The 18,255-nt window shown below is 51.7% G+C and overlaps 1 protein-coding gene and 1 long non-coding RNA gene across 4 annotated transcripts in view; one reads left to right on the top strand and one right to left on the bottom strand.

The window, feature by feature from the left end:
- SCTR (secretin receptor) overlaps positions 1 to 18,255 on the bottom strand; it is a 74,712-nt gene that overhangs the window by 25,800 nt on the left and 30,657 nt on the right. Inside the window, exons 3-5 of the mRNA XM_045804094.2 lie at positions 14,327 to 14,434; positions 8,224 to 8,327; positions 886 to 983 (exon numbers count right to left, since the gene is read on the bottom strand). Of these exons, the coding sequence (XP_045660050.1) occupies positions 886 to 983; positions 8,224 to 8,327; positions 14,327 to 14,434 (310 nt within the window). The remainder of the gene's footprint in view (positions 1 to 885; positions 984 to 8,223; positions 8,328 to 14,326; positions 14,435 to 18,255) is intronic.
- Positions 294 to 17,491, top strand: LOC123796593 (uncharacterized). 3 transcript variants are annotated; one of them, XR_006780789.2, is made up of 7 exons: positions 294 to 491; positions 8,264 to 8,351; positions 11,044 to 11,135; positions 12,556 to 12,648; positions 12,802 to 12,894; positions 13,681 to 13,953; positions 14,850 to 17,491. It is a non-coding gene; the product is annotated as an uncharacterized LOC123796593 (long non-coding RNA). The 3 variants fall into 3 exon arrangements; XR_015721695.1 differs by having other exon boundaries at positions 13,681 to 14,970; positions 15,159 to 17,491; XR_015721692.1 differs by having other exon boundaries at positions 13,681 to 15,347; positions 16,040 to 17,491.

Genomic DNA, 18,255 nt, shown 5'->3' with positions numbered 1-18,255 from the left:
GGGGGGCTAGACGACCGGGACCTCTGGCAAGCCTCAGAGACCTAATCTCCTCATTTGCGGGAGAGGTCAGAAGTCTGTTACTCATTGTCTGTCATCTGGTGCTAGAAACAGGCTTTCTTACAGGGCATTTCAGCTCCGGGAGGGCGTGACTCCATCCTCCCACCCTGCCGAAAGGCCTGACCAATCAGAGCACTCCACCCTTGGCTGCCGTGACACGCTCAGGTTGAGCATGTGACCCAAGCCCCGCCTATGAGATCCCCCCCACCCCCCACCCCAGGACTTTGATTGCAATTAATGGGGAAGAGGCTCTCTTTGTCCTGGTGTGGCCGAGCAGGTGGAATGTACCCCTGCGGCTGCTGCCGGTTGTCTCTGCCACCCCTGCACAGAGCCTGCCTGAGGATGAGGCCGATGCAGACTGAAGAAAGAGAGAGAGACAGACCTAGTTCTGCTGACACCTTCGAGCACCTAGATCCAGACATTCCTAAAGCCAGGTACCCCCGACCTTGTCAATTATGGGGATCGGGTCGCCTTTGTTTACTTAAACTGTTTTAAAGTGGATTTCTGTTTCTTGCAAGCAAGAGTCTGGCTAACACACTTGTAAAACGGGGGTAACGATACTTATCTTAGAGCACTGTGTGAAAATTACAAATAGCGCATGTGCGACGGCTGCGGTAAGTTCCTAGTTACGCTCAGTGACTGGCATGAATAAAAGTATGAACAAGGTCACAGGAACATCAGTGTTTGGGCCACAGGGAAGGGGTAGATCAAGAGGTCACCGAGTGGCCCACCCAGACCTTCCTTTCTCTGGCCCGAGTAATTTAAAGAGACCTAACTTCTGTGCCTGCGGAAGGCTGGGGAGACAGAGAGCTGGCAATGTGTTCTCACCGGAAAGCACAGAGGACGCTGAGGGCCACCAGGAGCATCACCAGGGAGGAGCTGTAGCCCACGGTGTACATGACCTTCAGCTTCAGCAGGTACTCGTGCTGCAGAGACAGGCGTGTCTCAGCCCCTCCCACCGGCTGGCTGGGCTTTTTTCTGCCTCGAGCGGACCTGCTCGGGCAGCTCGATCTTTCGATACCGAGTGCTGTGCTCCACGCACCTCCGTTCCTAGACTCGGAACACCTTGGCTTTGGAAAAGATCTCGGGGGTCATCTTACGCCAACTCAAACTACGACCCCATGCGTAGCGCCCCTTACCATCACCCTGAATTCGAGCCTTTGCTTGAGTACCCCCAAGGGATACAGGCTCACCGCCTTTTGAGGAAGTCATCTGGTAGACAACGGAGCAAAAGACTAGATAATTTTTTCTCATGTGAAGCTAAAATCTATTACATTTTTTAAATGATTTTTTATTATATTATGCTAGTCACCAAACAGTACATCCCCGGTTTCTGATATAAAGTTCGATGATTCATTAGTTGCATATAACACCCAGTGCACCATGCAATACGTGCCCTCCTTACTACCCATCACCGGTCTATCCCATTCCCCCACCCGCCTCCCCTCTGAAGCCCTCAGTTTGTTTCTCAGAGTCCATAGTCTCTCATGTTTTATTCCGCCTTCTGATTACCCCCCCTTTCTTTATCCCTTTCTTCCCCTACCGATCATCCTAGTTCTTATGTTCCATAGATGAGAGAAATCATAAAATCTATTACTTTTAAATTACACCTATTGGACCTTCTTCTGGAGCCACTTGAAATAAATAGAATTTGTCCATATCTAAGGCCTATTGTTATTTTTTAAAATAAATCTTTCATTTTGGAATAGTTTTGGACTTCTAGAAGAGCTGCAAATATCGTACAGAGAGATCTGTCATTTCCTAATACAGCTATTCTACCTGCTTGTCTCTCAAATATAGCCTCAGCATTATATTTTTCCTGCCTTCAATCTCTTTCCACAGTTCTTCACCCTTCTGCTCAAGTTACATGCTCTGGTTTGTCAACGTCCTTCCTAAATAAGGCACCCAGAACCGCTAGCTGGAAAGCTCCAGTGTATTCTCTGACCCGGGAGTAGAGTCAGCATCGCCTGCCCTGCTCTCTACTCTGCACTCACATTAATGCAACCAACAGCCACTTCACAGTGCTGCCTCGTCTTTGATTCAGAAAGATCTCAGTGGGATGGAAGAAGGTGACATACAAAGATAAATGTAAAACTTGCATCTTCTAGGTTCAAAAAATCAAATTGTGCGACAGCCTTAAAAAGAGTCAAATCAAAGAAATCAAAGAATTAAACCAATAATGCTATACCATCTGTTCCCAACCAAATGAACAAATATTTAAAGGCAATAATATTCTATGCAGCTGAGGGTAGAGTGGGAGCAAAAATTGCTTCGATCTCTCCTGAAAGTAGCATGTATCAAGAACCTTTGAAATATGCATTCCTTTTGACCTCCCTTCTACCTCTAGGAATTAATTCTAAGAAAAAAGCACATATGTACACACACACGAATAAAGAAGCGCAAAAGGAAAAGCATATTTATACATCAAGATGTTTATCACAGATGATTTGTGATGGAAAACACTCAAATGCCCAACAATAGAACGATCAACTAAATTACTTTAAATCGTTAGTTTCATGTTTGCCACCATTAAAATGCTGCTTACCAGGAGTTTTAAAAGATGTCAGCAGGTGCTAAGAATGTAATGTTAAGCGAAAAAGCAAAATACAAATTTTACATGTACAGTATGATTCCTGCTGTCTGTATTAGGTTGAATTACATGAAATTGTCCTTTTTTGTAGGTCAAATGATTGAATACCGGCCATTTCATGTGATTCAATCTCATACATGCATAGACCTCATGACTGTAAAAAGATGTGTTAGAGGTTAATAATGGTTAACTTTGGGTGATAAGTTTGTGGACAAAGTTGTTATTTTCATTTGTATTTTTTCTACACTTTTCATTTCTCTCCAGTGGGTAAGTACTATTTTACAACCAGAAGAAAAAGGTAATTAATTAAAAAAAAAAAAAACAGGCACAAGAATAGTATTTGGGGAAAACTTGCTGACAGCTGTTCATATGAAAATGACCTTGAGGTTCAAATGGCCCCAGCTCCGTGGTGTTAAGAAGTGTACTGCAGGGAAAGAATGCAGGCTTCAGAGCCGAGAGACAAGGTTTCCAAACCCAGGACTGTTACTCACCAGCTGTGTGACCTTGGGCAAATTACTTAACTTCTCTGAGCCTCAGATTCCTCATCTGCAAAATGGGGATAATATCTACCTTGCAGGCTTGTCGGAAGAACAGATAAAGTATCAGGTCGTGTATCTAGACAATGCCTGGCGCTTACAAGACACTCAGAGGATGTTAATTTTTTCCCACCTCCACCCCCCACCCCCACCCCCCATCATCCTCCCTTCAACACAAATCATGGGTCCAAGATCGCGGTATAAAGTATGAGGTATAAAGGAGCTGCTAAAAAAAAATTAGGCCTATTCTCAGTTACAATAATGGAGTGCTGTGGGACAGCAGGCAACATCGGAACATTCGGAGTGTTTCGTCCAGTTCTGGGCATGCTATTTTAAGAGGCACATTAATACACCGGAATGTTTCCGCAGAAGGGAAGAGTGCATGAAAAAACTGGGCACATTACACCCCGAGGAAACAAACAAGCAAACCTAGGGAAGAAAAGTATTAGAACAATTGACAGGTAGAGGCATAAGACCCAGCGTGTGAGCTCTGGGGGGAGGAAGCTACCAGAAAGAAATGTGACTCAGAGTGACCACAAATTTTCTGAGAGCAAGAGGCGGCCTTTGATAGGATGGCTGCCATGTGACATTGAGCTTCCCCACTGGTGTGACTGTGATCCCAGAAGCCAGGAGCCGCCTCTCAGGAATGAAGGAGAGAGCCGAAAGGACAGTAGGTTGCCTTAGATTCATGGTGCCTAGACTTTGAGACATTGAAGAGCAGTCAACTGTCAGGAAATTAGAGCCCCAGACCTGAGGGCGTGAGCCTCACTCCTAGGACCACCTGGTGTTGCAGGTGACAGTTCAGAAGCAGATTTGGGATAGTCGGTGACAGCATGGGGAGGCACGGGGTGACAAGTATGGGGCGTTCGGGCTGAATCTCTGCACTGTCCTGCGGCTGGTTTGATTGTCTGCCAGGGAACCCTCAGGACGCCAGCCAGCTGCACTTGTCCCTGCATTACGTGTGTAAGTTCTGATCCAGAAACAGCCCTGCTCCCAGGAGGCCTGATGTGCCCTCAATGCACCTGCTCTCCCCATCTGCAATGGCGTCACCCGCCCAGGAAGCTCGGGGTCCCGTAGCCTCACTGCTGTCTGTCCTGGGTCAAGCTGCCTGTCTCTCTGCTGTGTGTCCTGACTGGGCCACCTTCCTTCTGCATCCTCTAGATGAGGGGTCAGCAGACTTTTTCTGTAAAGGGACAGGTAATAAATGTGTTAGACTTTGAGTGCCATTTGGGCTCTTGCCATTACTTAGCTCTGCTCTTGTAGCACAAATGGCCGTAGCCATGTCTCAATAAAACTTTATTTGCAAAAGCAGGTGGTGGGCTGGATTTGGCTCAAGGGCCATAGTGTGCCAACCTCTGCTCGAGGTAAGCAAACCCCATTTTATTTACCCAAGCAGCAGCCTGGTCCTTTCTGCTAATCTGAGTCCACTGTGGGCTTTTGTTGGTGAAGAGAGCAGCATGTATGAAGTAAGGACATTGAAAAAAGACAGCCAACAAGTGCTCGTTTCCATCATCAGTTGATTAGAAGAGAAAAGACATTTCAACAATCAGAGACAGGAGGATTCAAATCTCAAAGTAGAAGACGAAGCTTGTGGACCAGCATCTAGGCAACAGTAAATCACACAGCCTGCAAACCTTTCTGATCTTAGGGATTGTAATTTTTTAAATTTTTTATGTGAGCTGACACCAAAGTAGGTCTCCTTCCCACTATTTTTGGCCAATTCATATTCTGAGTTAAGTCCACACTTTGCATTTACCTTTGTTAAATTTCAGCTCCTTGTTTTGGGATTTTACAGTTTCAACCTTGGACGAATATCATGGTTAAGGTCCTGGGCTCTGTCCTTCCCCGGCTGATGTGTCTAAGCCAACAGTGTCTCTGATGTGGTTTCAATAGACGTAACTCACAAAACCAAAAGCTCCTTGGAATCCTCAATAATTCTTAAGAGTATAAAAGGTCCATTTGTATGGAACCAGAAAAATTTGTATGGAACCAGAAAAGACCCCGAATCTCCAAGGAACTGTTGAAAAGGAAAAACAAAGCTGGGGGCATCACAATGCCGGATTTCGAGCTGTACTACAAAGCTGTGATCACAAAGACAGCATGGTACTGGCACAAAAACAGACACATAGACCAATGGAACAGAATAGAGAGCCCAGAAATGGACCCTCAGCTCTTTGGGCAACTAATATTTGATAAAGCAGGAAAAAACATCCGGTGGGAAAAAGACAGTCTCTTCAATAAATGGTGCTGGGAAAATTGGACAGCTACATGCAAAAGAATGAAACTTGACCACTATCTCACACCATACACAAAAATAAACTCCAAATGGATGAAAGACCTCGATGTGAGACAGGAATCCATCAAAATTCTAGAGGAGAACATAGGCAGCAACCTCTACGACATCAGCCAAAGCAACCTTTTTCATGACACATCCCCAAAGGCAAGAGAAACAAAAGATAAAATGAATTTATGGGACTTCATCAAGATTAAAAGTTTCTGCACATCCAAGGAAACAGTCAGAAAAACTAAGAGGCAGCCCACGGAATGGGAGAATATATTTGCAAAGGACACTACAGATAAAGGACTGGTATCCAAGATCTACAAAGAACTTCTCAAACTCAATACACGAGAAACAAATAAACAAATCAAAAAATGGGCAGAAGATATGAACAGACACTTTTCCAATGAAGACATACAAATGGCTAACAGACACATGAAAAAATGTTCAAAATCATTAGCCATCAAGGAAATTCAAATCAAAACCACACTGAGATACCACCTTACGCCAGTTAGAATGGCAAAAATAGACAAGGCAAGAAACAACAATTGTTGGAGAGGATGTGGAGAAAGGGGATCCCTCCTACATTGTTGGTGGGAATGCAAGTTGGTACAGCCACTCTGGAAAACAGTGTGGAGGTCCCTTAAAAAGTTAAAAATTGAGCTACCCTATGATCCAGCCATTGCACTACTGGGTGTTTACCCCAAAGATACAGACGTAGTGAAGAGAAGGGCCATATGCACCCCAATGTTCATAGCAGCAATGTCCACAATAGCTAAATCGTGGAAGGAGCCGAGATGCCCTGCAACAGATGACTGGATTAAGAAGTTGTGGTCCATATATACAATGGAATATTACTCAGCAATCAGAAAGAATGAGTTCTCAACATTTGCTACAACATGGACGGCACTGGAGGAGATAATGCTTAGTGAAATAAGTCAAGCAGAGAAAGACAACTATCATATGATTTCTCTCATCTATGGAACATAAGAACTAGAATGATCAGTAGGGGAAGAAAGGGATAAAGAAAGGGGGGGTAATCAGAAGGGGGAATGAAACATGAAAGACTATGGACTATGAGAAACAAACTGAGGGCTACAGAGGGGAGGGGGTGGGGGAATGGGATAGACCGGTGATGGGTAGTAAGGAGGGCACATATTGCATGGTGCACTGGGTGTTATACACAACTAATGAATCATCGAGCCTTACATCGAAAACCGGGGATGTACTGTATGGTGACTAACATAATATAATAAAAAATCATTATTAATAAAAAAAAAAAAAAAGAGTATAAAAGGTCCCAAGGCCAAAAGGTTTGAGAACCACTGGCCAAGGCAAATCCTGTACCCCATCCCTCTGCCAGGGATGGTTCAGGGAGGGGGGAGGCTCAAGTCACTTTGGGCCAGTGAGTTGCGAGGACAAGCTTGCTGGGGTTTGGGTGAAGAAGGTTTCTTGCTTTTGGGAAGAAGCCATAGGAAGTCAGACAAGCAGGCACGGGGGAGTCTGTGGCTGTCATCACTAATGGAAGCCATCCTACATCGAGAGAGGTGGCAGCCTCGAGAAGAAGCCCACAGGATAGCAGGAGGAGAAATGGAAAGAACCCGGTCCTTTCGCAGTTTGTTAGTGCTGCTTTATGAAAGAGTTCTGAAGCCTGTTCTCTGCACCCCCAGTTACATGAGCCACGTCTGTTTATTAGGCAAGTTGGAAATTTCTGTTCCTTGCAGCCCAGAGTATCCTTTCGAACCGCTGTGCTGCCACCCACCATAAGAACGTTCTCTCTTAATTTTATGGACTTTGCCATGTGATCACATGAACTTCCTGTCCTCATATAAGTCAGTGATAGAAATGGTCACCTGCAGGGGTCAGAGCCCATCCACTCCTCCAAAACCATCTGTACCCACTGATCAATCCTTGCTGGGTCTCGTTATTAAAGTACCCTGCTCTGGGGCGCCTGGATGGCTCAGCCATTAAGTGTCTGCCATTGGCTCAGGTCATGATCCCAGGGTTCTGGGATCGAGCCCCACATTGGGCTCCCTGCTCCACGGGGGGCCTGCCTCTCCCTCTCCCACTCCCCCTGCTTGTGTTCCCTTTCTCACTGGCTGTCTCTCTCTGTTCAAAAAATAAATAAAATCTTCAAAAATAAATAAAATAAAATAATAAAATAAAATAAAATAAAATAAAATAAAATAAAATAAAATAAAATAAAATAAAAGTACCCTGCTCTGGCCAGACCTGAAGACCTCATGTGTGTCCCCAGCTGGGTGACAAGCCCCAGGAGGGAAGAAACTTGAGTCTCCACCTTGGTCCCCCTTCTCAGCACTCCCCCAGATTACTTCGTTTGGTTCTCTTGGCAAGTCTGTGAGGTCAGAACCATGACCAGCCCCATTTGCCTGATGGAGAAACTGAGGCACAGAGAAATTAAGTCCTCCCACCCCCACCAAGGTCACAGTCAGGGTTCAGACTCACCAGCCCGGCTCCAGGCATCTAGCCACCACGGTGCTTCTCTTTCGCTTTCATGACTAAGTCACCCCCAGTCTCGTGGCGACAGAGGGCAGCTCTCACTGTGCCTGGGGTCCTTAGAACACCCCCTCCGGGCTGACAACCAGGGCAGTGAGGCAGGCCCCCCGAACCCTGGATGATGAGTCAGGTGGGGTGGGTGACAGGAGCAGCTCCCGGTCCCCTGATCTTGACCTGGGGCTGGCTCTACTCCATCTTCTCACCCAGCAGACCCCCAGCCCAGAAAGAGGGGCAGACAGGCTTACCCGCTTCTCATTGGATGAGTCGTTCACGTTAACTCCACAGGCCAGGTCAGCCCTGGGGAAGGTTTCCGACCAGCCGTCCTGTGTGCAGTTTCGAAACATGGAACCTGTGGGGGCCAAGCATCCTGCAGGTGAGCAGTGGGGACCGGGGACGGATGGCCTGGGGTCCCGAACCCTCAGCCACACCTTAGGGGCCGCCTGCCACTTCCCTGTCGCTCGCTCCAGCTCCCTTCCTCTGAACCACACAGTCAGCTCCCAATTGGCCCAGCCAATCCCTGAAGAATACGTTAATGGTCAGTAAAAACGGGCGGGAAAGGGACACCTGGGTGGCTCAGTTGGTTAAGCGTCTGCCTTCAGCTCAGGTCATGGCCTCAGTGTGCTGGGATCGAGCCCTGCATCAGGCTCTCCACTCAGCGGGGAGCCTACTTCTCCCTCTCCCTCTGTGATCTCTCTCACTTTCGCTGTCTCTTAAGTAAATAAATAAAAATCTTAGGAAAAAAAAAAAAAGAAGTGGCCGGGAAGGGAACGTAGGGAGATAGCCCTAGAAAGGCCAAAGATGAAGACCTGTGTGCACAGGTGAGAGAGAGACAGACCCGAGGACCCCGAGGCCTCGGTCTATGAAGCAGGCCGGCTCTGAACTAATACCCCGCTCAGCCTCCAAGCACTACTTTCCTTCCTCTCGGGGTCCCACAGCCTTGCCCAACCCCACGTCCCTCTGTGCCAGACACAGGCCTCCACAGACGGGGCCGGCGCTGCACACATCACAGAACCCTATGGTCCGAGCAGCTCTCCTCCACTGGACCCACGCCCCTGCAGAGCTTCCGGTCACTGCTCCCCAGCCCAGCTGGCTGTCCCCAGGCCCAGCCCCACTCCAGGGGTCCCACCCCGTGGCACTATGGCCTCACCCTGGGTCTGTCCATTGCCACCCCACCCCACCCCCCACCTTTCCTTCCTGGGCTCCAATCTCAGCATCAAGGTCCCTGGCACTCCAGGGGGGACTTCCCCTGCCCATCCTCCACCCCCCACTGGCTGAGGGGCCACTTCTGGCTTTTTGTGGGTTTTCCCAAAACAGGGGCTGCTCCCTGACCCCCTGGGTGTTCACAGGAGATAAATATAAACCTTCGCCCTGGTAGGACACCAGTACTCTTTCAAGGGATTACAGTGTCTCATATGATGCCAAATGTCGTGCTCAAGGACAGCAGTCCCGAGCGATTTTGATTGTACACCCCCAACAAAAAACCACTGATCTCACTCTCGAAGGATCGTGTATCTGCTCCATTACAAAATCCTGTGCTCTACTATGGTAACACCTGGGGATTACTATGTCCAGACACTGCTCTAAGCCTGCGACAAGTAGCAACTCCTCTAACCCTAACAAGACTATGAACTAGGCAGTTACTTTTAGAGGAAAATACATTATAACATGTAAATACTGCATCCATTTTACAGTTGGGGAAACTGAGGCACACTGCAGTTAAATAATCTGCTTAAGATCACAGCACAGGAAATGGAAGAAATGGGATTTGAACCCCGGGGTCTCGGACCCTCGCTCTCAGCCACACACTACGTACTGATCCCCTTTCTTTCTCCTGCTTATCCCGATCCCAGGTCCCGCTGCCATTTAATGGCTGGGCTCCCCAAGAACCTGGCATGGTTGGCGAGATTCACTATGGTTCCCATAGTGAAATGTCCTCAGGCTCTCGGTGCCACTGCCGCACCAAGGAAGTTCTGTTTCAAATCTCACCTGAGTCCCTGAAAACCACCACCAGGGCAGCCGGCAGCACTGTGGTCTGGTTTCCAGGGGGCTGCCCCTTCCGGAGCGGAAGGAGTTCGCAGCCCTCTGGCCACACCCCCCCGCGTTTGTGTGCATTCGCCTCCAGCACAAGGGCAAGGTCAAGTCCCACGCCCCTCGCACAGAGGTGGCTGGCTTCCCCGCCTCCCCTAGCAGCGATGAGCTCCCCAGGGCTCCGTGCCTACCCAGAGCCCTAGCACCTCTGTTTGCTGGCTGGTGGGCTAGAAAAGCAACTGAGTGGAGATCAAGAGCCCGCTGTAAACGCTTCTGTAAAGGAACAGGGAAGTTTGCCCACAAGGAGCTTTTACAGCAGGAACCCGAAGACTGGGGAAGGGGAGCTGCCGCCAAGAAGGAAATCTTAGGAAGCCCCCAGGAGGAGTCCGCAGCCTGCCTGGCCCAGCGGCATCCTTTACTCCAGGCAGCAGAGGAGGGCCAAGGGCTGGCCCCAGGATCTGACTGCGGCGGGTGTGGCGGGGGCTCAGGGGACAGCCCTGGAGTTAGGAGCTCTGACACCCCCTCTGCTCTAATTTGTACCCTCTCCAGCGGCCGTAGCCACCCGGCTGGGCCTCGCATGCTCCTCTCGTACAGGCCTCGGGTCTGGACCACTGGTGCACAGCGTTCAGGGTCAAACGGGTTCCGCTGAACTCGAGCGAGAACTGTGGCTGGCATTTCTAGAACCAGCCACTAGGCTAATTTCCAGATTTTGATCCAATCCTCATAGCACTCCGTGAGGGAGATCCTGCTAGCTGATTTTCCAGATAAGAAAACCAAGGCCCACGATTGGGCAACAGGGCCCAGCCAGGATGCCACCCTTCTCTGTGCCTCCCTCCCGCCTGGCCCTCTCCCTGTGGTCCAGGGGCAGCTTCTAGCCCCAGGAGATCTCTGCCTTCCGGATCGAGATATGCCCGGCCCCTGAAGGCTCCTGAGACCTGGAGCACAGGTTTCCAAGTAGCCGGATCTGAGTGGGAAACCCAGCCCTGCCTCTTGGTCATCTGGGTGTGAGCTTACGTACATCACTTCTCTGTGCCCAGTGACAAGAACCACCCACACCGAGGGACGGAGCAGGGAACAGACAGCACCAGGAAGTGCCCAGCCTGGTGCCCGGCCCAGCGAGCACCACAGGGTGAGTCCCTCCTCCTCTCAGCCTTTCCAAAACTGACCAGCGGTGGTGGGGCTCGGAGGCATGGCATTCAGGAGGGGGGGCAAGATTTCTACAGGCGCCCGGTGTGCTAACAAGGCGGGGCCCTGTGCTGACCGGGCCCTTGGCAGAACCGCAGAGGGGACAAGGGCTGGCTCTCTCTGGAGTCCCGTCAACCCCCCCACTTCCCCTGCGGTTAATTCCTAACAGGACAGGGGTCCTTCCTTACCCGGGTTCAGGTCCATGTACGCCTCGAGGGCCTCTGTGCATAAATATGTACAGTTTGGGGAAGAGCCAGTCCAAAGCTTTTCTCCAGTTCTCAAAAGGCTCCAGGACCCTCATCAGGTTAGGACCCTCTGCTGCGTTAAGGCTCCAATCCCAAGATAGAAGGGCAAGGCCAAGGCCTGACCCTGCCTGGGAAGTGTGTTTTCTAACAAGGAACTCTGGAAGACCAGTGACCCATTAAGAATCAAAGGAATGCGTCCTGGAGGGAACATTCTAGACCTTGGCACACACAGAAAAATATCTGGGGGCAGATTCCAGCCTGCAGTTTCTCCGGTCACATGCATGACCATCCTGTGTGGGCCCGTGTAGTGGGTGCCCTGGGAAATAATTTATTATTATTGTTTTCTTCTCTCAGAAGGAAGGGTCAGTGCAAAACACCAGACTGTCCTTGCCGGGCACTCCTCCCTGGGTTGGGCTGGAATCCTGTGAGATATCACTGAGAGAAGCCCTCCTTCCTGAGAGGAGACCAGGGGGCTGGGATCTTTGGGGAAGCAAAAGGTGGTAGGAAGATGGTTCTTGGTGGCTAACTGAGGCTGGACTGGTCCTGACCCGTCCTCCTGGACTGGCTGGTGCCCGGGTCTGGGGCTGGGTATGAACAGAGTGGCCCTTGGGTGGGGAGGGGGGTGACACTGCCCCCCAACAAGCCATGAGCACTAGCCAGCAGGGTCCCCCAGTGGACTGGTAGACGGGTGGCTCCTGCAGCCCCACAGCGACACCATGTGGCAGCAGAGGTAGGCGTACCACCCCAGCCTACTCGACCACAGCGTGTAGACCTGGAACTGCACTCCTGGGTGAACTCCGGGGGTTCTTGAGCAATTAAAGGGTTGCGGATCCTCAAAAAGGAGGCAGTAGGCTACTAGTTAATGAGGCATGAAGGCGTTCTAGCAATTGATTGGAATGGATTTGGCCAGGAGCATGGCTCTGCCTGGCCCCTCTAAAGAAAGGTAGGAGGAGATGGGGGAGGCCGAGGCCCTGCACTCTGGGCTGCGGAGGGAAGGCTGGGAAAGGAGGGGAGCTTCAAGTCCCTCCAACAGAAGAGCTTGGTCAACAAGGGAGGAGCACTGGACCGGGAGTCCAGGATCTGGTCCTGGCCTTGCACCTGACCAGCCTGTTGCTGCAGGTCAACTACGTGTGGATTAATTTCATGTGTCGGGAGCTCCGTGGACCCCAGACATAGACACAGAAGGGTCACGCTGGGAGAAAAAGACTGTTGGTAAGTTTGCTGGCACATGTGTGCAGGCGTGTGTTGGGGGGCGGGAGGCAAGAAGGGAGAAGAGAGGGAAAGAAAGGACAAATGGAGATTTTTAAAATTCATTTCCAAGCACAGTCTTATAGACGGGTCCTGTTTATTCCCCCCTTTTTCCAGATGAGAAAATCAAGGCTGAGAATGAGTTACTTGGGCTCTCAGGCCTCAGAGACGGACACCTGGCTGGACCACACTCTCCCACGTCCCTTGCAGGTCAGTGTCGCCACATGACTGAGTTCTGGCAGAGGCAACGTGGGCGAAGCGGGATCGTATTCAGGCCTGGTGGTAATCAGGAGCACCCGGTTTGGAGTTCAGGCGGGCAGGCTCTGCACGTACGAAGGCTTTGAGATTTGGGACATCTGTCTGTTTCGGCAGTGGGCATTATCCAAGCAGTAAGTGGAGGAGGGGGACTCAAACCCGTCTCCCCGGTCCCCTGCAGTTCCTGTATGCTGGGCATCAAGGAGGCTGAGCGGGACAGTGTGCTCCCCAGATCTGTGTGTGTGTGTGTGTGTTTGTGTGTGCGTGCACATGCATACTAGAGAATTATGGAGTGAGGAATTTACACTCCTCTCCCACACTGCATGGTCTTGGCTTCCTCATTGGTCATCCTTTCCTTACCTGGCTTTGGGTTGCTGGTGGGTTTTAGTGTAAAGTCATCGTTTCTGGTTTGTTCTTGTGAAGGGCCTCATTGGCCAGCGTTTTCTGCCCCACATAAACAAGGGGAGAGGGCAGCAGGGCCAGGTCAGGTCATTTAGACTTTAAATGACCTCATGGAGGACAGGGGCCAAAGACCATGAAACTACCTTGCCTCCACCCAGCATCAGCACCCCCCCCACCATAAGGCTGTAGTCCCACCTTGACCCTGGCATCAAGCACAGGGCACTGGTTTTGAAGTCGGAGAAATCTAGGTTTGAATCTTAGTTTCTCCATCTTCTAGCCGTGCACCTTAGGCAAAGTGCTAAACCCCTCTTAACTCCCTGTTATTTTTGCTCTTTCCAGGGTCAAGTGGAGGAGACGAGGTCTGTGATTGGCAGGAGAGTTGTGATGGTTAAAATGAGTCTGTGTTCTTATAAAATGCCTGGCAGGTGGGGTTTTAGCCCATGTTAGTCCCTGAACATCCCATCTGAGACAGTCTCCCCACCTCCCTGCCTCATATTAAGAAAATCCTTGTAAACTGCAGTCTTCCTCAGGCAAGAGATCACCCAGGACGCAAGGGGCTTTGACGGAGGGCATAGTTTATCAGCAGACCCTGGCAAAATGGACACACAGAAAGTAAGTGTTCTGGAAAGCTAGGTTCTGCCACCGTGGGACCAAGACCCAGGGGCTGGAGCAAGGGGTCTGGTTGCTAAGGGGGCAGAAACATGGAAGGAAGTGGGGGGGCCCACATGGGGATGTGGGACAGAGAGAAGCAAGCCCAGTCTCCTTTATCACTTCTTAGTACATTGCCTCCTGGCCCTCTTCCTTGGGACCCTGTGAATCAAGCCCGCCCCACACCCCCAAACAAGGGCTCCAGTCCCCAACAAGGACCACCTCCCACCGTGCCATTCACCACCTGTCCCCAGAGGTTCTTCGGCCCCCAGGCCAAGGCCCCACCCAGAGGGCCACCCACTGCCTCGCAGCCAAGACCCACGGGCTGAGTGGTTACCGTTTCTACCGGTGAGCATCTGCAGGAACTGGGGGCACCCCACTTCCACAGTCAGTCCCAGCGCAGAGGAGGGCCAGCAGCTCATGTTGTCCCAGAGCCCCTCACAACCTGCCAAGACGAACAGCAGCATTAGACAGGGAGCAAACGCAGGCCAAGGGCCCCCCCACACCGCCTGTCACCACTCCCAACACTCCGGCCTGCTAGGAGTTCCCATTAGGCATTGACTCTTCGAGATCAGGAACCCGTGGTGTCTAATGTGCCCTTTTATCTTTGGGGCCTCCGACTCTGCCGTCTACACAGTAAGTGCTCGTGTTGAAGGCCTGAAGGAAGGAGAGGACACACTTATCTCGTATAAGCCTCACCAGGGTGGGTCTGGATTTCTCTAGAGCAGAAGACGGAGCACCTCTTGGCCTCAGCTCGCCTTAGACCCCACGGCAGGGGGCCTCCAGCCTGGCTACACAGTGTATCTATCTAGGGAGCTTTATTATTGTTTTTTAAAAGATTTTATGTATTTATTTGTCAGAGAGAGCACCAGCAGGGAGAGCAGCAGGTGGAGGGAGAAGCAGTCTTCCCGCTGCGCCAGGAGCTGGATGCGGGACAAGACCTGAGCTGAAGGCAGCCGTTTCCCCGACTGAGCCGCCCAGGTGTCCCCATCTGGGGAGCTTTAAAAACATACAGAACTGGGCCCTCCACCCAGCGATCCTGATTTAATTGGTGTCGGGAGGGGCCCAGGTGTGCTACTGTGTTAAAACAGGCTCCTGGGCCGTTCCCAGCGTAGATCCATTGGCAACGGGCTTTGGTCTGAGCGCTGACTTCTGAATTCCATGTTAAGGTCCTGGCCTTCCAGTCCTCTGCCTGTCAGCTCTGGTTTGGTGCTACCGGGAGTCCGTCACCCTGTGCTTTCACACATATGAGCTCATCGAACCCATGGCAGTGCTCCAAGGCACCTGGCCCTGTCCTTGTTTTATGGATGAAGTGATAACGCAGAGAAGAGAAGCGGGTTCCTGGAGTCGCACAGCCGGTAAATGCAGGGGCTGGAAAGTGGCTGTCCAGCCACACTGCTTGGTGCCACCTGCCAGGCTCCACCCACCTGCCCTGTCTCCTTGGGCACCAACCCCAGTTTCCAAGAGCCTTCCGCATAGAGCTGGAGAGGGGCTAGGAGGTGGCAGGGAGGCAGGGTGTGGCGCTGGCCCAGGAGGGAAAGAGGAAGGATGCAGAGAGCTGGGCCGAAGGCAGGTGGGTCTCTCCTCTTGCAGGGGGTTCAGGATGGGGGAAGAGAGGAAGCGGGAAGTCGGAATGCCCGGCTGGGGGCTTTGGAGGCAGAGCTGCCCCGGAGTGACAGACAGACTGTGGCCTGGGGCAAAGTTGCCCGTAGGAATGAGACAGAGCTTAGACACAGAGGCAAGGCTTGGATGGAGCTTGCACAGGACAGTGGAAGCATCCTGGGACTCAAGACCAAGGTCTGTGTCACTCGAGGAATGTGGGCAATGAGCAAGCCCTTGGATGTCCCTGAACCCTCACCCTGACTCTCACAGTGAGCCCTGAAAGAGGAGGGGCTGGAGCTGTCCGTCTGAGCTCCCCCCAGAGAACCCAGGCAGAGTTCTGCCACGGTCCAGGCACCTGGTCACCCACTTTCCAGCCTGGATGCTGCTCGCCAGACCTGAGCAGGGTCTGCCAGAGCTTGCAAGCTCCCGGTGACTCTGGTCTCCGCAGATGCCCCTGGGACGGCGACACCGTGCTGGGAAGGCCTGAAACAGATGACCCATTGTGTCTGTCTACTTGAGCCATTCCAGCGGCTGGAGCCTGGCGGATGAGGCTGACCCATGTCCTTCCGCCTTCTGCAGAAGTCCCTGCATGACAGCAGGGTGCCTCATTTACAAGGAGCCACATGTCTTGTGTTAGAAGCAGCTGGGGCACTTCCCAGCTGTGGAAGAATTCAGGGGCCTCTTTCCTCACTTTGGGAGAAATGAACTCAGGGCCAGGCCAGGTCAGCCAGGGCATGGGCCCAGGGCTCCTGCCCGTGAGGCTGGATAGCCGCCATCCAGCTGGCCAGACAGATGGGGAGGGTGTCAGGGCATCTGGCAGGCTTCCTGACCTGGGTCGTGTCAGGCTGGGCCCACGGGGACACTGCCCTGGGGCTGGCAGAAGGTGGCGGTGGAGGGGCTGGAGGTAAGAGCGGAGCAGGCTTCCCTCAAGGAGAGTGAGGTTCCCTGACAGCTGGTTCACAGGGCCACGCTCCCACCCGCCGTGGCATCGGGAACAGACCTAGTGCTCCCAGTGCGAGGGGACCATCCCCAGCAGCATGCTCGTCTAGCTGGGACGTGGCTGAAAGCTTTTAATTTTAATAGTGACACACTTTTCAAAAAAGAGAATTTAATATGTAGGAAGCAGTTATAGAATGAGCATATCACATCTGTGAGTTTATAGCTATTAGTGTTTAGGGGAAGCTAAGTTAAAAACTCAAAGTCAGCTGAAGAAAAGGGAGCCCTCAGGGCGTCCGGGGGCTCAGTCCGTGAAGAGTCCGACTCCTGATTGCGGCTCAGGTCATGATCTCAGGGTCCAGAGATCAAGCCCCACGTCGGGTTCCACACTCAGAACGGAGTCTGCCTGAGATTCTCTCTCCCTCTGTGCCCCCCTCCCCCTCCCCGCCGCTCATATTCTCTGTCTCTCTCTGAAAAAATTAAATAAATCTTAAAAAAAAAGGGTGGGGGAGAACCCTCGTAAACTGTTGGTGGGAATGCAAACTGGGGCAGCCGCCATGGAACACAGTACGGACGCTCCTCAAAAAATAAAAATAGAACTACGATGTGATCCAGCAATCCCACTTTTGGGTATATACCAAAAGGAAAGGAAACCGGGACCTCAAAGAGATCCCTGCACTCGCTTATCCACTGCAACATCGTTCACAATAGCCAAGGTGTGGAAACAGCCTACGTGTCCATTGAACAATGAACCGATAAGGAGGGTTACAATGCAATACTACTCAGCCTTAACAAAGAAAGAAATCCCGCCCCTGGTGACAACATGGATAAACCTGGAGGACACTAAGCTAAATGGGCTAAGCCAGACACAGAAAGACAAATGCTACGTGATCTCACTCCCATGTGGGGTGTGAAAGACTCAAACTCATCAGACAGTAGAACGGTCACCGGGGGCTGGGGTCAAGGGGGGGGACAGGGAGAGGCTGGCCAAAGGGCACAAAGCTGTGTTATGAAGGAGGAATAAGTCTAAGATCTAATGTGCAGCAGGATGAAGAAAAAAGTCAATTGATTTAAAGAGAAAACATTCAGGCGATCAGCACAGGTGGGGCGCGGGGCTGGAGGGACTGTCTCCAGGGCAGCCGGGTGGTTCCGCGTGGCTCCTGGCTGCTTGCAGGGACCCTCTTTGCACTGTTCAGGGTGAGCGGAGGGCCTCAGAACCCACTTCCCACCAGGCTCCCGCGCTGAGTACAGGGAAGGCCTGCGCCAGTGGAGCAGGGATGGGAGAGGGGTGCGTCCTGGCACCAGCCTCCTTCTGGGGCTCTGGCGGGAAAGGGACAAAGCTCCGAACTCGGGTCGCTGTGGGTTCCTGGTAGGTTTAGCTCCTGAGCCCCAGAGCTCGCTGCCTGAGTTGGGGGTGAAGGGGTATCCAATGAGATAAGGGATGGAGGAGTTTTGTAAATGGGTCTCCTGGTAACTGAGCCAGTAGGGAGGCTCACCGCCTCCAGAAAGGCAGGGCCGAAATGCATACAGAGCAGCCGCTGCGTGGGCAAGCAGAGCACAGGGCAGCGTGAGGGGCAGCTCTCCACCATCCCTGATGGGCACCGTCGCCACTGACTGCCTGGTGGGAGGGTGGGGATGGAAGCCTGGGGATGTTTAAGTGCGGCGACAAGAGAAGACAATGTTGGACCACAAATGCCATCTGGGGGTGCCTGCCGAGTGCCCGTGGCT

Source organism: Ursus americanus, chromosome 1, assembly GCF_024610735.1.
Source record: "Ursus americanus isolate L20-20 chromosome 1, mUrsAme1.1.p, whole genome shotgun sequence".
In the NCBI taxonomy this organism is placed as follows: Eukaryota; Metazoa; Chordata; class Mammalia; order Carnivora; family Ursidae; genus Ursus; species Ursus americanus.
This window is presented reverse-complemented; position numbering and strand designations above follow the sequence as displayed.